The following is an 18647-nucleotide window of genomic DNA, read 5'->3' on the forward strand; positions in this document are numbered from 1 at the left end:
TACTCAGACCATTCCATATGGCACCAACAACCATGCCACATTCAAAGTCACTTAAATCACCATTTTTCCCCATTCTGAAGCTCGGTTTGAACTTCAGCAAGTTGTGTTAACAACGTCTAGATGCCTAAATGCATTGAGCTGCTTCCATGTGATTGGCTGATTAGCAAATTGTGTTACCAAGCAATTGAACTGGTGGACCTAATAAAGTGGCTGGTGAGTGTATACCCACCATAATGGTACAGCCCTCCAGATAGTGTGGGTTGGCCCATCGAGTGTTATTTGTGGCTCATTCAGTATGCTTTAAATATAATGGTTCAGCCATCCGAGTGGTATGACCTATCCGGGGGACTTATTCTGTCCAGTTCTGGCTTCCACATGGGACATAACCCCCCCCATACAGGGAATATGGATTTGTGTCATCCCATAACAACCAATTGCATTTTATGTGAAAATAAAAAAAAAAACATTGTGATTGGTCGGTATGGGCTGCTGTGCTTTTTTTTTTTTCTTTCTAATGCCAAATAGGAAGTGGCTCAGCAATCTACTTTTCTGCTGATTTGGGTATAGGCATTCGTTCTACAAATGGGCACTGACATGGTTTGCTGTGTTTGATTTCAGAAATCTGTGAAGGTCACCATAATGCGAACCACGAAGTGATCAGGCCGGTATATGAACCAGCCCCACTCCCTCCCACCATGACGCCTCTTTATGAGCTGGAACCATCAGGGACAGTCCAAGGTATGAATGCCTCTCTGGGTGAGGGCTTGTTATTTTTGGAGATATGACTCCCTCTGGGTGAGGGCTAGTTCTCCACTGAGGTATGACTTTCTTTGGGTGAGGGCTACTTATCCATGGAGGTATGACTTCTTCACGGGGTGAGGGTTACTTATCCATGAAGGTACGACTTCTTCCCTGGGTGAGAGCTACTTCTCTATGGAGGTATGACTTCTTCCCTGGGTGAGGGCTACTTGTTCATGGAGGTATGACTTACTCTCTGCATGAGAGCTACTTGTCCATTGAGGTTTGACTTTCTCTCTGGGTGAAGGCTACTTATTCATGGAGGTATGACTTCTGTTCTGGCTGAAGGCTTGTTTTTTATGGAGGTATGACTTCTTCTCTGGGTGAGGGATACTTATCCATGGAGGTATGTCTTCCCTGGGTGAGGGCTACTTGTCCATGGAGGTATAACTTCTTCTCTGGGTGAGGGCTTGTTATTTAGGGAGGTGGGACTTCCTTTCTTACAGAGAATGGGATGTAGGGAGTTTAATGTTTGCAGTTGTTCCCCATAGCTGTGCTCCTCCATCCGCCATAGCTGAGCTCCTCCATCCCCTATAGCTGTGCTCCTCCATCCCCTATAGCTGTGCTCCTCCATCCCCTATAGCTGTGCTTCTCCATCCCCCATAGCTGTGCTCCTCCATCTGCCATAGCTGAGCTCCTTCATCTGCCATAGCTGAGCTCCTTCATCTGCCATAGCTGAGCTCCTTCATCTGCCATAGCTGAGCTCCTTCATCTGCCATAGCTGAGCTCCTCCATCCCCCCCATAGCTGAGCTCCTTCATCCGCCATAGCTGAGCTCCTTCATCCGCCATAGCTGAGCTCCTTCATCCGCCATAGCTGAGCTCTTTCATCTGCCATAGCTGAGCTCTTTCATCCGCCATAGCTGAGCTCCTTCATCCGCCATAGCTGTGCTCTTTCATCCGCCATAGCCGAGCTCCTCCATCCCCCCCATAGCCGAGCTCCTCCATCCCCCCCATAGCCGAGCTCCTCCATCCCCCCCATAGCCGAGCTCCTCCATCCCTCTTTTTTGCTTTGTTGCCCTTGTCTGGACTCTCTCCAGTTCCAGCATTTCCTTCCTGAGTACTGGTGACTAGAACTGGACGGCATACTCCAGACAGACCTGAGTCTTGTTACGTGGTAGAATTAGTTTTTTCTCTTTTATTTGCAGTTTATTATGCTGCAGCTTAGCCACTCGGGTTTGACCTGGGCTCTGTTCTATTTGTTGCCCATTGGACACACCGGCTACTTACAGTGCTAGGAGTGGCATTACTGTATACATATAATGTGTGAGTTGAGGTCATTTTACGATGACAAATTCTGAGCTCCTGAAATAATAATGTAATCCTTTCTGGCCGACAGATACGCCCCCCGAGGTGTACGCCGCACTTGCTGAGTTGGGTTATCACCGTTTCCGTCCAGGGCAGGAAGAGGCCATCATGAGGATCCTATCCGGTAAGACGGGTACCCATTACTTGGTTTGTTCAATGTTCCTGTCCTCCTCTATCTTGAGGTACCAGCCAGTGATTGAGCCTTGGCAGTGTCCTCCCATCAGTTCCCTAAAGCTGCCTCCCTTCTGTCTTCTCACCAACCATCTCTGCTGTTTCAGGTCTGTCCTCCCTGGTAATCCTCTCCACAGGAATGGGGAAATCTCTGTGTTATCAGCTACCAGCATTCATGTATGCAAAGAGGTCACCGTGCATCACGCTGGTCATATCACCACTAGTGTCACTGATGGATGACCAGGTAACGTTTCCACCGAGCATTGCATCAAAAGGGAACTGTTCTATCACCTTAATTCTGTATTAGACCCCTTATATACTGCGCTGTATGGATTGTACCGGTGTGTATTGTCTGTCGTACTGGAGAGTACTACCAAAGGAGAATGGGCTCCAAGCCTAAAGGGTTGGTAGAGGTGATGGGGCTCAGAGTCGGGTGGGATGATGGAGGTGATGGGGCACAGAGTCTGGTGGGATGATGGAGGTGATGGGGCTCCAGGCCTGGGATTGCGATGGAGGCGATGGGGCTTTAGGCCTAGAGTTGTGATGGAGGCGATGGGGCTCCAGGCCTGGAATTGTGATGGAGGTGATGGGGCTCCAGGCCTGGAGTTGCGATGGAGGCGATGGGGCTCCAGGCCTGGAGTTGCGATGGAGGCGATGGGGCTCCAGGCCTGGAGTTGCGATGGAGCCGATGGGGCTCTAGGCCTGGAGTTGCGATGGAGGAGATGGGGCTCCAGGCCTGGAGTTGTGATGGGGCTCCAGGCCTGGGGTTGCGATGGGGCTCCAGGCCTGGGGTTGCGATGGAAGCAAAGCAGGAGGTGATAGAAGTGAAGGGGCTTCAAGTCTGGAGGGAGTGAATAGAGGTAATGGGGCTCTTGGTTTGGAAAGTGTAAATAGAGGCACTTGGGAACTGGGTCAGGAAAAGCTAAGATGATGCAGCTTAAGGTCAGAATGGGATAACGTTGGTGAAGGAGCTACGGGTCCAGAGGGGTGATAGAGGTGAAGGGGCTCCAGGCTTGGACAGAGTGAATAGAGGTGAAGGAACTAGTGCAGATGGGGTGAAAAGAAACAAACCAGTGTGGGGTCCATTTGGTATAGGTGGAGGGGCTGTAGGTCCAGAGGAGTGATGGAGGTGAAGGGGATTTGGGTCTAGATGGAATGAATACAAGGGAAAGGGCACCAGGTCTGAGCATGGCGAATAGAGGTGAAGGTGCTTTACATGGAGCTGTGATGGGGCTCAGGGTCTGGACTGGTCCTTGGGTTTGGATAGGGTGAATAGAAATGATGGGACTATAGGTCTGGACGGGGTGAATAGAGGCGATGGGGCTCCAGGTCTGGCGGGGTGAATAGAGGCGATGGTGCTCCAGGTCTGGCGGGGTGAATATAGGTGATGGGGCTCCAGGTCTAAGCATGGTGAATAGAGGTGTAGGTGCTTTACATGGATCTGTGATGGGGCTCAGGGTGAATAGAGGCGCTGGGACTCCAGGTGCTGCGAGGTGAATAGAGGCTATGGGGCTTCAGGTCTGGTAGGGGTGAATAGAGGCAATGGGGCTCCAGGTCTGGCGGGGTGAATAGAGGCGATGGAGCTTCAGGTCTGGACGGGGTGAATAGAGACGATGGGGCTTCAGGTCTGGACGGGGTGAATAGAGGTAATGGGGCTCCAGGTCTGGACGGGTTGAATAGAGGTGATGTGGCTCCAAGTCTGGCGAGGTTGAGCAGAGGCGATGGGGCTTCAGGTCTGGATGGGATGAGTAGAGGCGATGGGGCTCCAGGTCTGAACGGGGTGTGTAGAGGCGATGAGACTTTAGGCCTGGACGGAGTGAATAGGGGCGATGAGGCTCCAGGCCTGGACGGGGTGAGTAGAGGCAATGGGACTCCAGATCTGGGACGTGGTGAGCAAAGGTGATGGGTCTCCAGGTCTGGACGGGATGAGCAGAGGCGATGAGGCTCCAGGCCTGGACAGGTTGAGTAGAGGTGATGGGGCTCCAGGCCTGGACAGAGTGAGCAGAGGCGATGGGGCTTCAGGCCTGGACAGAGTGAGCAGAGGCGATGGGGCTCCAGGCCTGGACAGGGTGAATAGATGTGATGGGGCTTCAGCCCTGGACAGGGTGAGCAGAGGCGATGGGGCTCCAGGCCTAGACGGGGTGAATAGAGGCGATGGGGCTCCAGGTCTGCATGGGGTGAGCAGAGGAGATGGGGCTCCAGGCCTGGACGGGGTGGGCAGAGGTGATGGGGCTTCAGGCCTGGACAGGGTGAGCAGAGGCGATGGGGCTTCAGGCCTGGACAGGGTGAGCAGAGGCGATGGGGCTTCAGGCCTGGACAGGGTGAGCAGAGGCGATGGAGCTCCAGGCCTGGACGGGGTGAGCAGAGGAGATGGGGCTCCAGGCCTGGATGGGGTGGGCGGAGGCGATGGGGCTCCAGGCCTGGACAGGGTGGGCAGAGGCGATGGGGATTCAGGCCTGGCGGGGTGAGCAGAGGCGATGGGGCTTCAGGCCTGGACGGGGTGAGCAGAGGCGATGGGGCTCCAGGCCTGGACGGGGTGAGCAGAGGCGATGGGGCTCCAGGCCTGGACGGGGTGAGCAGAGGCGATGGGGCTCCAGGCCTGGACGGGGTGAATAGAGGCGATGGGGTTTCAGGCCTGGACGGGGTGAATAGAGGCGATGGGGCTCCAGGCCTGGACGAGGTGAGCAGAGTGGATGGTGCTCCAGGCCTGGACGGGGTGAATAGAGGCGATGGGGCTCCAGGCCTGGACGGGGTGAATAGAGGCGATGGGGCTCCAGGCCTGGACGGGGTGAGCAGAGTGGATGGGGCTCCAGGTCTGGATTAGTAAGTACCATGCACTGATGGTTGTTGCAGTTCTTGCTAACTGTCCATTCCACCCCTTCTAGGTGTCTGGTCTTCCCTCCAAACTTAAAGCCGTGTGTATTCACTCCAACATGACAAGAAATCAGCGAGAAGCAGCTATGGAGAAGGTGAGGAGGTCTCCTATGTACCCGGTTATGTCGGGTGTCCTTCCTCCTTGTAGGGTGTCCTCTTCTGTGGAAGGCGGGAGATGAGCATTTTGGGTGGAAGGTTCCAGATCAGCTTTTTCATAATACTGTAATGATAATATAACGGGGTGCAGACCTTTTGGGAACCCCCTATGAGTTTGCTGTACCATGGTCCTGTCACGTTGTTCAGGTATACAGAACTGATTGTTATGGAACTTTTCCTCCCCATATTCTACCTCTTCCTTCCTTCCTTTAAATAATTTGGTCTTTTCAGGTGAAACAAGGCAAGGTGCACGTGCTGCTCCTTTCCCCGGAGGCTCTGGTTGGTGGGGGTCTGTCAGGATCCAGTTGTTTGCCCCCTGCTGACCAGCTCCCCCCAGTGGCCTTTGCATGTATAGATGAAGTTCACTGTGTCTCGGAGTGGTCCCACAACTTCCGGCCTTGTTACCTTCGGCTGTGTAAAGTGAGTATGACCTTCTCATTCTCTGAGATGGAAAGGAGTCCTGGAAGTCCGCAGTTGGAGCTCACACACTGCTTGTTTCTCAGGTTCTCCGGGAACGCCTCGGTGTGCGGTGTCTTCTTGGCCTTACAGCCACAGCCACCCTGGGTACCGCTCAAGATGTAGCCCGTCACCTGGAGGTGTCAGACATCGACAAGACGCCTCTGCGGCTGGCAGCTGTGCCTCCTAATCTACACCTATCTGTGTCCATGGACCAAGACCGGGACCAGGTGACACCATTGGGTTCTGTTCTTGTTGGGCTTTTTGGGGGGGCAGGAGAAATGCAATTATATGATAATGATTTCCCTTACCTTCTACCTCTCCTGCCTCACTTGACGTATCTCTACTCTCTTGACTCGCCTTGTGCCTCTGTCCTCTCCTGCCTAACCTGAGACCTCTGCTGACTCGCCTTGCTCCTCTGTCCTCTCCTGCCTAACCTGAGACCTCTGCTGACTCGCCTTGCTCCTCTGTCTTTTCCTGCCTAACCTGAGACCTCTGCTGGCTCGCCTTGTGCCTCTGTCCTCTCCTGCCTAACCTGGCACCTCTGCTGACTCGCCTTGTGCCTCTGTCCTCTCCTGCCTAACCTGGCACCTCTGCTGACTCGTCTTGTGCCTCTGTCCTCTCCTGCCTAACCTGAGACCTCTGCTGACTCGCCTTGTGCCTCTGTCCTCTCCTGCCTAACCTGAGACCTCTGCTGACTCGCCTTGTGCCTCTGTCCTCTTCTGCCTAACCTGAGACCTCTGCTGACTCGCCTTGTGCCTCTGGCCTCTCCTGCCTAACCTGAGACCTCTGCTGATTCGCCTTGTGCCTCTGTCCTCTCCTGCCTAACCTGAGACCTCTGCTGACTCGCCTTGTGCCTCTGTCCTCTCCTGCCTAACCTGACACCTCTGCTGACTCGCCTTGTGCCTCTGTCCTCTCCTGCCTAACCTGAGACCTCTGCTGACTCGCCTTGTGCCTCTGTCCTCTCCTGCCTGACCTGAGACCTCTGCTGACTCGTCTTGTGCCTCTGTCCTCTCCTGCCTAACCTGACACCTCTGCTGACTCGCCTTGTGCCTCTGTCCTCTCCTGCCTAACCTGAGACCTCTGCTGACTCGCCTTGTGCCTCTGTCCTCTCCTGCCTGACCTGGCACCTCTGCTGACTCGCCTTGTGCCTCTGTCCTCACCTGCCTGTTCCCCCTCTCCTGCCTGTTCCCTCTCCTGCCTGTTCCCTCTCCTGCCTGTCCCCTCTCCTGCCTGTCCCCTCTCCTGCCTGTTCCCCCTCTCCTGCCTGTTCCCCCTCTCCTGCCTGTCCCCTCTCCTGCCTGTCCCCTCTCCTGCCTGTTCCCCCTCTCCTGCCTGTCCCCTCTCCTGCCTGTTCCCCTCACCTGCCATACATTTTTTATTTCAGGCACTTGTTACGCTTCTAAAAGGTGAACGTTTTGGTTGTCTGGATTCTGTCATCATCTATTGCACACGAAGGGAGGAGACACAGCGCTTGGCCGCGTTGCTTCGAACGTGCCTGCAGGGGGTGATGGTGAATCGCCCAGCAGAGGAGAATGTGTCAGTGGAGAGTGACAAGAAGAAAGCGCAGGGTAGGAATAAGATGATTTCCGGTCACTATCATGAATATCAGGAAATCTAATATAGACATGATCATTTCTTCTCCTGCAGCAAGAAAGAAGATTCGCCGCCCACTGAAGTGGATGGCGGATTCATACCATGCAGGGTTGTCGGCTGCTGAGCGCAGGAGGGTACAGAACAACTTCATGAGTGGTCAGCTTCGAATCGTCGTGGCTACTGTGGCGTTCGGGATGGGTCTGGATAAATCTGACGTTCGAGGGATCATCCATTACAATATGCCTAAAAACTTTGAGAGCTACGTCCAGGAGATTGGCAGAGCTGGGCGAGATGGCAAGGATGCCCACTGTCACCTCTTCCTAGACCCCAATGTAAGTCTTCTAATACAAAGCACATGGACTCATTTCCTGTTGGGCCTTATTCACATTACAGACATTCCTGACTCTTTGCTGTTATTTCCAGCACTGACCAAAGGTTATGATCAGAGAATTCAGTCTTCAGAATGGGTGGAAGTCCACCAGATATTACATTGTAGTGCAGGACTGGAGAAGTCCATTGTCTTCAGAAGGGTTGGAGGTCCATCAGCATATTGTAGTGGAGGACTGGAGAAGTCCTTGTCTTCAGAAGGGATGGAGGTCCATCAGATAGCCTATTGTAGCGAAGGGCCGGAGAAGTCATTGCTTTCAGAAGGCTTTGGGGTTGATCAGATAGCACGTTGTAGGCAGTACCGGAGAAGCGAGGGCCGGAGAAGTCCTTGTCTTCACAAGGGTTGGAGGTCCATCAGATAGTATATTGTAGTGGAGGACTGGAGAAGTCCTTGTCTTCAGAAGGGTTGGAGGTCCATCAGATAGCCTATTGTAGCGAAGGGCCGGAGTCATTATTTTCAGAAGGGTTGGAGGTCCATCAGATAGCCTATTGTAGCGAAGGGCCGGAGAAGTCATTGTCTTCAGAAGGGTTGGAGGTCCATCAGATAGCCTATTGTAGTGAGGGCCGGAGAAGTCATTGTCTTCAGAAGGGTTGGAGGTCCGTCAGATAGCACGTTGTAGCGAAGGGCCGGAGAAGTCATTGTTTTCAGAAGGGTTGGAGGTCCATCAGATAGCCTATTGTAGCGAAGGGCCGGAGTCATTATTTTCAGAAGGGTTGGAGGTCCATCAGCCTATTGTAGCGAGGGCCGGAGAAGTCATTGTTTTCAGAAGGGTTGGAGGTCCATCAGATAGCCTATTGTAGCGAAGGGCCGGAGTCATTATTTTCAGAAGGGTTGGAGGTCCATCAGCCTATTGTAGCGAGGGCCGGAAAAGTCATTGTTTTCAGAAGGGTTGGAGGTCCATCAGATAGCCTATTGTAGTGAGGGCCGGAGAAGTCATTGTCTTCAGAAGGGTTGGAGGTCCGTCAGATAGCCTATTGTAGTGAGGGCCGGAGAAGTCATTGTCTTCAGAAGGGTTGGAGGTCCGTCAGATAGCCTATTGTAGTGAGGGCCGGAGAAGTCATTGTCTTCAGAAGGGTTGGAGGTCCGTCAGATAGCACGTTGTAGCGAAGGGCCGGAGAAGTCATTGTTTTCAGAAGGGTTGGAGGTCCATCAAATATCACATTGTCGCAGGGGACTGACTGGGGTGGCGGTTTCTGGGGCTCACCAGGGTCAGTAGCTAATGGAGGTTTTGTGGGTTATCGTGCAAAATGTAAGGGTCTGACAAGCCGCAGAACTGAACTATTTCCTGTCCTGTTACTTCTGATACCTTTCTATAAGGCTCAAGGATTACACCTGACTGGTTGCTGTGACAGCTTGTGCTTCTAATCCTTGGCCATTCTGAATCAGTCCTGGGGTTTTTTAGTCGCAGGATTTGGATGAGCTGCGCAGACATGTGTACGCCGATTCTGTGGACTACATTACGGTGAAGAAACTGGTCCAGAGAGTCTTTCCTACGTGCAAGTGTCGTGACATCCAGAACAAGCGTGAGGCCCTAAGGAGGGTGAGATCTGACTAACATGTTTCTCTCCTATCTGCTGCATTCACCTTTATTCTATGAAACCCAATATAATGTTCCATTTATAGATCACCTGGTGGCAGCAGATCTGTAAGAGAGGGACAGTGTGACTATAATGGTCTGTTTACAGATCACCACTCTGGTGGCAGCAGACCTGTAGGAGAGGGACAGTGTGACTACAATGGTCTGTTTACAGATCACCACCCTGGTGGCAGCAGACCTGTAAGAGAGGGACAGTGTGACTATAATGGTCTGTTTACAGATCACCACCCTGGTGGCAGCAGACCTGTAGGAGAGGGACAGTGTGACTATAATGGTCTGTTTACAGATCACCACCCTGGTGGCAGCAGACCTGTAAGAGAGGGACAGTGTGACTATAATGGTCTGTTTACAGATCACCACCCTGGTGGCAGCAGACCTGTAGGAGAGGGACAGTGTGACTACAATGGTCTGTTTACAGATCACCACCCTGGTGGCAGCAGACCTGTAGGAGAGGGACAGTGTGACTATAATGGTCTGTTTACAGATCACCACCCTGGTGGCAGCAGACCTGTAGGAGAGGGACAGTGTGACTACAATGGTCTGTTTACAGATCACCACCCTGGTGGCAGCAGACCTGTAGGAGAGGGACAGTGTGACTATAATGGTCTGTTTACAGATCACCACCCTGGTGGCAGCAGACCTGTAGGAGAGGGACAGTGTGACTATAATGGTCTGTTTACAGATCACCACCCTGGTGGCAGCAGACCTGTAAGAGAGGGACAGGTTGACTATAATGGTCTGTTTACAGATCACCACCCTGGTGGCAGCAGACCTGTAGGAGAGGGACAGTGTGACTATAATGGTCTGTTTACAGATCACCACCCTGGTGGCAGCAGACCTGTAAGAGAGGGACAGTGTGACTATAATGGTCTGTTTACAGATCACCACCCTGGTGGCAGCAGACCTGTAGGAGAGGGACAGTGTGACTATAATGGTCTGTTTACAGATCACCACCCTGGTGGCAGCAGACCTGTAGGAGAGGGACAGTGTGACTATAATGGTCTGTTTACAGATCACCACCCTGGTGGCAGCAGACCTGTAGGAGAGGGACAGTGTGACTACAATGGTCTGTTTACAGATCACCACCCTGGTGGCAGCAGACCTGTAGGAGAGGGACAGTGTGACTACAATGGTCTGTTTACAGATCACCACCCTGGTGGCAGCAGACCTGTAGGAGAGGGACAGTGTGACTACAATGGTCTGTTTACAGATCACCACCCTGGTGGCAGCAGACCTGTAGGAGAGGGACAGTGTGACTATAATGGTCTGTTTACAGATCACCACCCTGGTGGCAGCAGACCTGTAGGAGAGGGACAGTATGACTGTTATATTTCCTTTGTTCTATTGGCAGCAGTAAAAGCCATATTGGGTGACCCTGTGAGGCTCGTGTTGACAGAAGTACAAGTATATATATGTGTGTAATACTGGAATCTTCTGTTCATTTCCAGATACATTCCAGTACAACATCTAGTCCCTTGTATGGTATCTTCATCTCCATAACTGGTGTCTCCTATTTCCTCCCAATCTTCTGGCCTGCAGGGCTGTGAGCTGGATGATGATGAAATGTTGGATTTCCTGGCACAGTGTGATGGTGAGGAAGAGGCCAGACCTCCATCTATGGACAAAGCGGTGGAGCGGACGTGCCATAGACATGAGCGTGTTCTTCCTATAGAGGAGACCGTGCAGGCGCTGGACGTCCGGGAGGAAGGTAACTCCTGACAGCGTCTGTAGTTGTATTGTTCTCCCAAGTTTATTACCAGCAAATTAAACTGCTTAGAAATGAAATGGTGCAACCACTGATGTGTGAAGCCCAAAGATTCACCGTCCATCACATGTCAGAGAATCCGGCTTTCTGCAGAAACTGCCACCGTCTCTGAGACTGGAAAATCTGCACTGTAACTGGTGTCTGCGAACCGGAGATACTGGACCGCATTTTACAAACCCGCCCACACAATGGAGCAAATATACAGTATATGACCCGATCTTACCGTAGGATACCTATTGGCCTCTATCCATCAATAATTGTATCCTCATACTCCTGGTATTGGGTCTAGATCCCCTCAATAATTGTATCCTCATACTCCTGATATTGGGTCTAGATCTCATCAATAATTGTACCCTCATACTCCTGGTATTGGGTCTAGATCCCCTCAATAATTGTATCCTCATACTCCTGATATTGGATCTAGATCCCCTCAATAATTGTATCCTCATACTCCTGATATTGGATCTAGATCCCATCAATAATTGTATCCTCATACTCCTGATATTGGGTCTAGATCCCCTCAATAATTGTATCCTCATACTCCTGATATTGGGTCTAGATCTCATCAATAATTGTACCCTCATACTCCTGGTATTGGGTCTAGATCCCCTCAATAATTGTATCCTCATACTCCTGATATTGGATCTAGATCCCATCAATAATTGTACCCTCATACTCCTGATATTGGATCTAGATCCCATCAATAATTGTACCCTCATACTCCTGATATTGGGTCTAGATCCCCTCAATAATTGTATCCTCATACTCCTGATATTGGGTCTAGATCCCCTCAATAATTGTATCCTCATACTCCTGATATTGGGTCTAGATCTCATCAATAATTGTATCCTCATACTCCTGATATTGGGTCTAGATCCCCTCAATAATTGTACCCTCATACTCCTGATATTGGGTCTAGATCTCATCAATAATTGTATCCTCATACTCCTGGTATTGGGTCTAGATCCCATCAATAATTGTACCCTCATACTCCTGATATTGGATCTAGATCCCATCAATAATTGTATCCTCATACTCCTGATATTGGGTCTAGATCCCCTCAATAATTGTATCCTCATACTCCTGATATTGGATCTAGATCACATCAATAATTGTACCCTCATACTCCTGATATTGGGTCTAGATCCCCTCAATAATTGTATCCTCATACTCCTGATATTGGGTTTAGATCCCATCAATAATTGTATCCTCATACTCCTGATATTGGATCTAGATCCCCTCAATAATTGTATCCTCATACTCCTGATATTGGATCTAGATCACATCAATAATTGTACCCTCATACTCCTGATATTGGGTCTAGATCCCCTCAATAATTGTATCCTCATACTCCTGATATTGGATCTAGATCCCCTCAATAATTGTATCCTCATACTCCTGATATTGGGTCTATATCCCATCAATAATTGTATCCTCATACTCCTGATATTGGATCTAGATCACATCAATAATTGTACCCTCATACTCCTGATATTGGGTTTAGATCACATCAATAATTGTATCCTCATACTCCTGGTATTGGGTCTAGATCCCATCAATAATTGTATCCTCATACTCCTGATATTGGATCTAGATCACCTCAATAATTGTATCCTCATACTCCTGATATTGGATCTAGATCCCCTCAATAATTGTATCCTCATACTCCTGATATTGAGTCTAGATCCCATCAATAATTGTACCCTCATACTCCTGATATTGGGTCTAGATCTCATCAATAATTGTATCCTCATACTCCTGATATTGGGTCTAGATCCCATCAATAATTGTACCCTCATAATCCTGATTTTGGGTCTAGATCTCATCAATAATTGTATCCTCATACTCCTGATATTGGGTCTAGATCCCCTCAATAATTGTACCCTCATACTCCTGATATTGGGTCTAGATCCCATCAATAATTGTATCCTCATACTCCTGATATTGGGTCTAGATCCCCTCAATAATTGTACCCTCATAATCCTGATTTTGGGTCTAGATCTCATCAATAATTGTATCCTCATAATCCTGATATTGGGTCTAGATCCCCTCAATAATTGTATCATATTCTGGATATTGGGTCTAGATCCAATGAATAATTGTATCATATTCTGGATATTGGGTCTAGATCCAATGAATAATTGTATCATATTCTGGATATTGGGTCTAGATCCGATCAATATTGGTTCCCTCAGTTGGGTGTATTTGTCTGATATCAGTGGTCAGGGTCAGTCATATTTTAGCCAATCATTTTCCTGCCTTCTTTGTCATTCTTCAGGTATTGAGACTCTTCTTTGCTATCTGGAACTCCATTCTTCTCATTGGTTGGAGCTCCTGCACCCCACCTTATCGGTCTGTCGTGTCACTTGCTACAGTGGTCCTCGGCAGTTGCGTGGCATCGCGCACAGGTAGAGTTGTGTCCTCCAATGAAGGAATGGGGGAGGGGGGCCACGGGGGAAGGGAGTCACTTGTAATTAGAATCTCCAGTGCCCGTTGGATTGAAATGTAACCTGTATATGTCTTCTATATGTGTATGTAGTATGATCCCTCTGTGTCTGTGTATATGTCTTCTATATGTGTATGTAGTATGATCCCTCTGTGTCTGTATAGGTGAATGTATATGTCTTCTATATGTGTATGTAGTATGATCCCTGTGTGTGTGTATATGTCTCCTATGTGTGTATGTAGTATGATCCCTCTGTGTCTGTATAGGTGAATGTATATGTCTTCTATGTGTATGTAGTATGAACCCTCTGTGTGTGTATATGTCTTCTCCTATGTGTATGTAGTATGATCCCTCTGTGTCTGTATAGGTGAATGTATATGTCTTCTATATGTGTATGTAGTATGAACCCTCTGTGTCTGTGTACCGTAGGTGAATGTATATGTCTTCTTCTATGTGCATGTTGTATGATCCCTCTGTGTCTGTATAGGTGAATGTATATGTCTTCTCCTATGTGTATGTAGTATGAACCCTCTGTGCCTGTGTACAGTAGGTGAATGTATATGTCTTCTCCTATGTGTATGTAGTATGATCCCTCTGTGTGTAGGTGAATGTATATGTCTTCTCCTATGTGTGTATGTAGTATGAACCCTCTGTGTCTGTGTACAATAGGTGAATGTATATGTCTTCTCCTATGTGTATGTAGTATGATCCCTCTGTGTGTACGTGAATGTATATGTCTCCTCCTATGTGTATGTAGTATGAACCCTCTGTGTCTGTGTACAATAGGTGAATGTATATGTCTTCTCCTATGTGTATGTAGTATGATCCCTCTGTGTGTAGGTGAATGTATATGTCTCCTCCTATGTGTATGTAGTATGAACCCTCTGTGTCTGTATAGGTGAATGTACATGTCTTCTCCTATGTGTGTATGTAGTATGAACCCTCTGTGTCTGTGTACGCTAGGTGAATGTATATGTCTTCTCCTATGTGTGTGTGTGTAGTATGAACCCTCTGTGTCTGTGTACCGTAGGTGAATGTATATGTCTTCTCCTATGTGTATGTAGTATGAACCCTCTGTGCCTGTGTACCGTAGGTGAATGTATATGTCTCCTCCTATGTGTGTGTGTGTAGTATGAACCCTCTGTGTCTGTGTACCGTAGGTGAATGTATATGTCTTCTCCTATGTGTATGTAGTATGATCCCTCTGTGTGTAGGTGAATGTATATGTCTTCTCCTATGTGTGTATGTAGTATGAACCCTCTGTGTCTGTATAGGTGAATGTATATGTCTTCTCCTATGTGTATGTAGTATGATCCCTCTGTGTCTGTGTACGCTAGGTGAATGTATATGTCTTCTCCTATGTGTGTGTGTGTAGTATGAACCCTCTGTGTCTGTGTACCGTAGGTGAATGTATATGTCTTCTCCTATGTGTGTATGTAGTATGAACCCCCTGTGTCTGTGTACGCTAGGTGAATGTATATGTCTTCTCCTATGTGTGTGTGTGTAGTATGAACCCTCTGTGTCTGTGTACCGTAGGTGAATGTATATGTCTTCTCCTATGTGTGTATGTAGTATGAACCCCCTGTGTCTGTGTACGCTAGGTGAATGTATATGTCTTCTCCTATGTGTGTGTGTGTAGTATGAACCCTCTGTGTCTGTGTACCGTAGGTGAATGTATATGTCTTCTCCTATGTGTATGTAGTATGAACCCTCTGTGTCTGTATAGGTGAATGTATATGTCTTCTCCTATGTGTATGTAGTATGATCCCTCTGTGTGTAGGTGAATGTATATGTCTTCTCCTATGTGTATGTAGTATGATCCCTCTGTGTCTGTATAGGTGAATGTATATGTCTTCTCCTATGTGTATGTAGTATGATCCCTCTGTGTGTAGGTGAATGTATATGTCTTCTCCTATGTGTATGTAGTATGATCCCTCTGTGTCTGTATACAGTAGGTGAATGTATATGTCTTCTCCTATGTGTATGTAGTATGAACCCTCTGTGTCTGTACAGTAGGTGAATGTATATGTCTTCTCCTCAGCTGCCCCCCTGTAGCTGTGGCTCTGGCTCGGGAACGACTGTCGGGTGTTGATCACACACACACCAGTTCTGTGGAGTTCAATGTGGTGGAGGTGGCGGACTTCATGGGCTGGGAAGTCGTTCTAGTGAAGAGAGGTCTCCGGAACCTGCAATGGAACTCTTCTTCCTCCGGAGGTAATGTGTAGCAGCGGGCCGATGCAGGAAGCCCATTTTCTGATGTTGTGTTTTGGCAGGCAGCAGGAGGTCTGGTGGAGGGTCACTTTCATTGGGACTCCTCTATAAAAAGTCAAACTTGTGAGAGGGAGTCACTCTTTTGTCTTTTTAGTGTCTCAGAAATTGCTTTCTATGGGAGGGAAAATTCAAATTTCGAGTTGTCACTAGAAGAGGAAATCTTTTGATGTGGAAATTTGTTTTGGTGGCATCTAAGAGGGCTTTTCGCTCACTTTCCATGGTGGTGATTTTTCCTTCTTTTCCCCTTCTTTTCCCCTTTATTGGGACATGTCCCGGTAATTTTATACTTTTTATTAGAAGCTCTGAGATAGTTTTTTGTCCAAGCGATGCATGTGATGGGTCATGTGACTGGTGTATAATGCAGCAATCTTTGCTCTGTGTTTAGGTTTCCGGGGTACAGGCCGCAGCGGTGTCCTGGTTGAGTTCAGCGCGCTGTCCTTTCACTTCCGTTCTTACGGAGATCTGACAGATGAGGAATTGGAGGATGTCTGTGATTTTCTCCATCACAAAGTTTCTTCACGAGAGGCGACGGCTCTGAGACAACTGAAGTCTTGTTACCGGGTGTTCCAGAGGTATGTGGTCCGTTGTGTCCCAGGTTTATGTTGTACTTGTTAGACGATATCTGAGCAGGAAACGGTCACATGATGAAAGCAGCAGATGGAGTCGCCTCACTCACCAAGCCTGATGAAGCCGTCAGATTGTACCTTTCCATGGTCCAGGTCTTCATCTCCATCTCCTTATTATAGACAATGACTATACTGGAAACAGGGAGACAGGGACAGGGCACTGGAGGAAGAACTGCTGGTTCTCCATTGCACCAATCTGAGCACAAGTCTGCTCTCAGATCCACAGATAAAACCCATTCCAGTAGCTTGCTATGGACATTGGCCATTTTCCCTATAGTGCAGATGTAATACATCGGGCTCCTTTATGTTGTCGAATTGTTTCTGGACCTCTGAGTGCCCAGTCTGTGAGCGATGTCTGACTACAAGGCTGTGGTGGGGCCACACTGAGGAATGTGGCTCACTTCCCTTGTGGAAAGGCGGCCCCATCTCCCAGTGGCCATACAGGATCTCAGATCCACCTGGGGGGGGGCTATGGCTGATCTGTGGATCTTGGTTGGGTTCAGTGGCTGCAATGTTCCCACAGAACTCGGATAACGGGACCTATTTCTATGGTGATTCCAGTATGTTTGTTTTAGAGTTTTCTTGGGTAACATTCAGTGTTCTGTATAGTCAGCCGTGAGGAATTTGCTGGTTTAGCACTTTGTGTCTCTTCTCTTATAGAGATTTTCTCTTCTTTCTGACATCTTGTTTCTTTCTCATCCATTGAGGGACACGGGTAGTAATAAACTCTCCGGTTATACTGCTGCCTACAGGGGGATTGGACACTATAGGCCAGCCCAGGAAAAAATCCCTCTTCTGGGTTCTAGTAGGCTGAATGTAATTTCAGATCTGAAGTGTTCAGGATTGAACTTTTGATTTTTTTTCTTCTTCTAGCATGACTCTTCTCCAACAGTTGGTGGTTTTCCTTACTGACTCTCAGCTATCCAGCACAGCCGTCCTCAGTCTGGTTTCTGGATAGCATAACGTTTGCTCCCCCACTGGACTGGATGATTTGTAGGGTGAGTCTGGAAGTGACCCTCAGGCACGGAGTTCCATGTGGTGCGCTTCTCAGACTGGACCTGGTTAGGTTAGGTTAGTTACAGAGCGCTTTGTCTCTGTATTGGTCCTGGATCTGAACCTTAACCCTCTAGTCCTGGCTCCGAACCCTAACTCTGGACCAAGCACCATGAACTTCCCTCATTGTTCTTTCCCACTGACATTGCCAGGGAAGAGGTCTGGTTCTGAACCCTCTGGTCCAGGCTCCGAACCTTAATTCTGGGCCAAGCACCATGAACATCCCTCATTGTTCTTTCCAACTGACATTGCCAGGGAAGAGGTCTGGTTCTGAACCCTCTGATCCTGGCCCCGAACCATAACTCTGGGCCAAGCACCAGGAACCTCCCTCATTGTTATTTCTCACTGACATTGCCAGGGAAGAGGTCTGGTTCTGAACCCTCTGGTCCAGGCTCCGAACCCTAACTCTGGGCCAAGCACCATGAACTTCCCTCATTGTTCTTTCCCACTGACATTGCCAGGGAAGAGGTCTGGATCTGAACCCTCTGATCCTGGCCCCGAACCATAACTCTGGGCCAAGCACCAGGAACCTCCCTCATTGTTATTTCTCACTGACATTGCCAGGGAAGAGGTCTGGTTCTGAACCCTCTGGTCCAGGCTCCGAACCCTAACTCTGGGCCAAGCACCATGAACTTCCCTCATTGTTCTTTCCCACTGACATTGCCAGGGAAGAGGTCTGGATCTGAACCCTCTGATCCTGGCCCCGAACCATAACTCTGGGCCAAGCACCAGGAACCTCCCTCATTGTTATTTCTCACTGACATTGCCAGGGAAGAGGTCTGGTTCTGAACCCTCTGGTCCAGGCTCCGAACCTTAATTCTGGGCCAAGCACCATGAACATCCCTCATTGTTCTTTCCAACTGACATTGCCAGGGAAGAGGTCTGGTTCTGAACCCTCTGATCCTGGCCCCGAACCATAACTCTGGGCCAAGCACCAGAAATCTCCCTCATTGTTATTTCTCACTGACATTGCCAGGGAAGAGGTCTGGATCTGAACCCTCTGATCCTGGCCCCGAACCATAACTCTGGGCCAAGCACCAGGAATCTCCCTCATTGTTATTTCTCACTGACATTGCCAGGGAAGAGGTCCATGCTTTGGGCCAGAGTGCTAACATCATTCTGCTGACTGGAGTATTGTGCACAC

At 49.1% G+C, this 18647-nt stretch overlaps 1 protein-coding gene across 2 annotated transcripts in view; it reads left to right on the forward strand.

Annotated features, from left to right (window-relative positions):
- Nucleotides 1-16724, forward strand: part of LOC149427752 (ATP-dependent DNA helicase Q4-like) — a 31353-nt gene extending 14629 nt beyond the window's left edge. For both annotated transcript variants that reach the window (XM_089667704.1, XM_089667705.1), the window contains exons 8-20: nucleotides 619-738; nucleotides 2136-2228; nucleotides 2383-2519; nucleotides 5161-5244; nucleotides 5537-5725; nucleotides 5809-5991; nucleotides 7149-7332; nucleotides 7412-7689; nucleotides 9148-9285; nucleotides 10882-11050; nucleotides 13386-13515; nucleotides 15595-15767; nucleotides 16210-16724. In XM_089667704.1, coding sequence (XP_089523830.1) covers nucleotides 619-738; nucleotides 2136-2228; nucleotides 2383-2519; nucleotides 5161-5244; nucleotides 5537-5725; nucleotides 5809-5991; nucleotides 7149-7332; nucleotides 7412-7689; nucleotides 9148-9285; nucleotides 10882-11050; nucleotides 13386-13515; nucleotides 15595-15767; nucleotides 16210-16439 — 2108 coding nt within the window. In that variant the 3' untranslated portion in view covers nucleotides 16440-16724. The remainder of the gene's footprint in view (nucleotides 1-618; nucleotides 739-2135; nucleotides 2229-2382; nucleotides 2520-5160; nucleotides 5245-5536; nucleotides 5726-5808; nucleotides 5992-7148; nucleotides 7333-7411; nucleotides 7690-9147; nucleotides 9286-10881; nucleotides 11051-13385; nucleotides 13516-15594; nucleotides 15768-16209) is intronic.
- Nucleotides 16725-18647: the final 1923 nt, after the last annotated feature.

Source organism: Staurois parvus, unplaced genomic scaffold, assembly GCF_062004578.1.
Source record: "Staurois parvus isolate SC_StPar_1 unplaced genomic scaffold, SC_StPar_1.0 ptg003521l, whole genome shotgun sequence".
Classification (NCBI taxonomy): Eukaryota; Metazoa; Chordata; class Amphibia; order Anura; family Ranidae; genus Staurois; species Staurois parvus.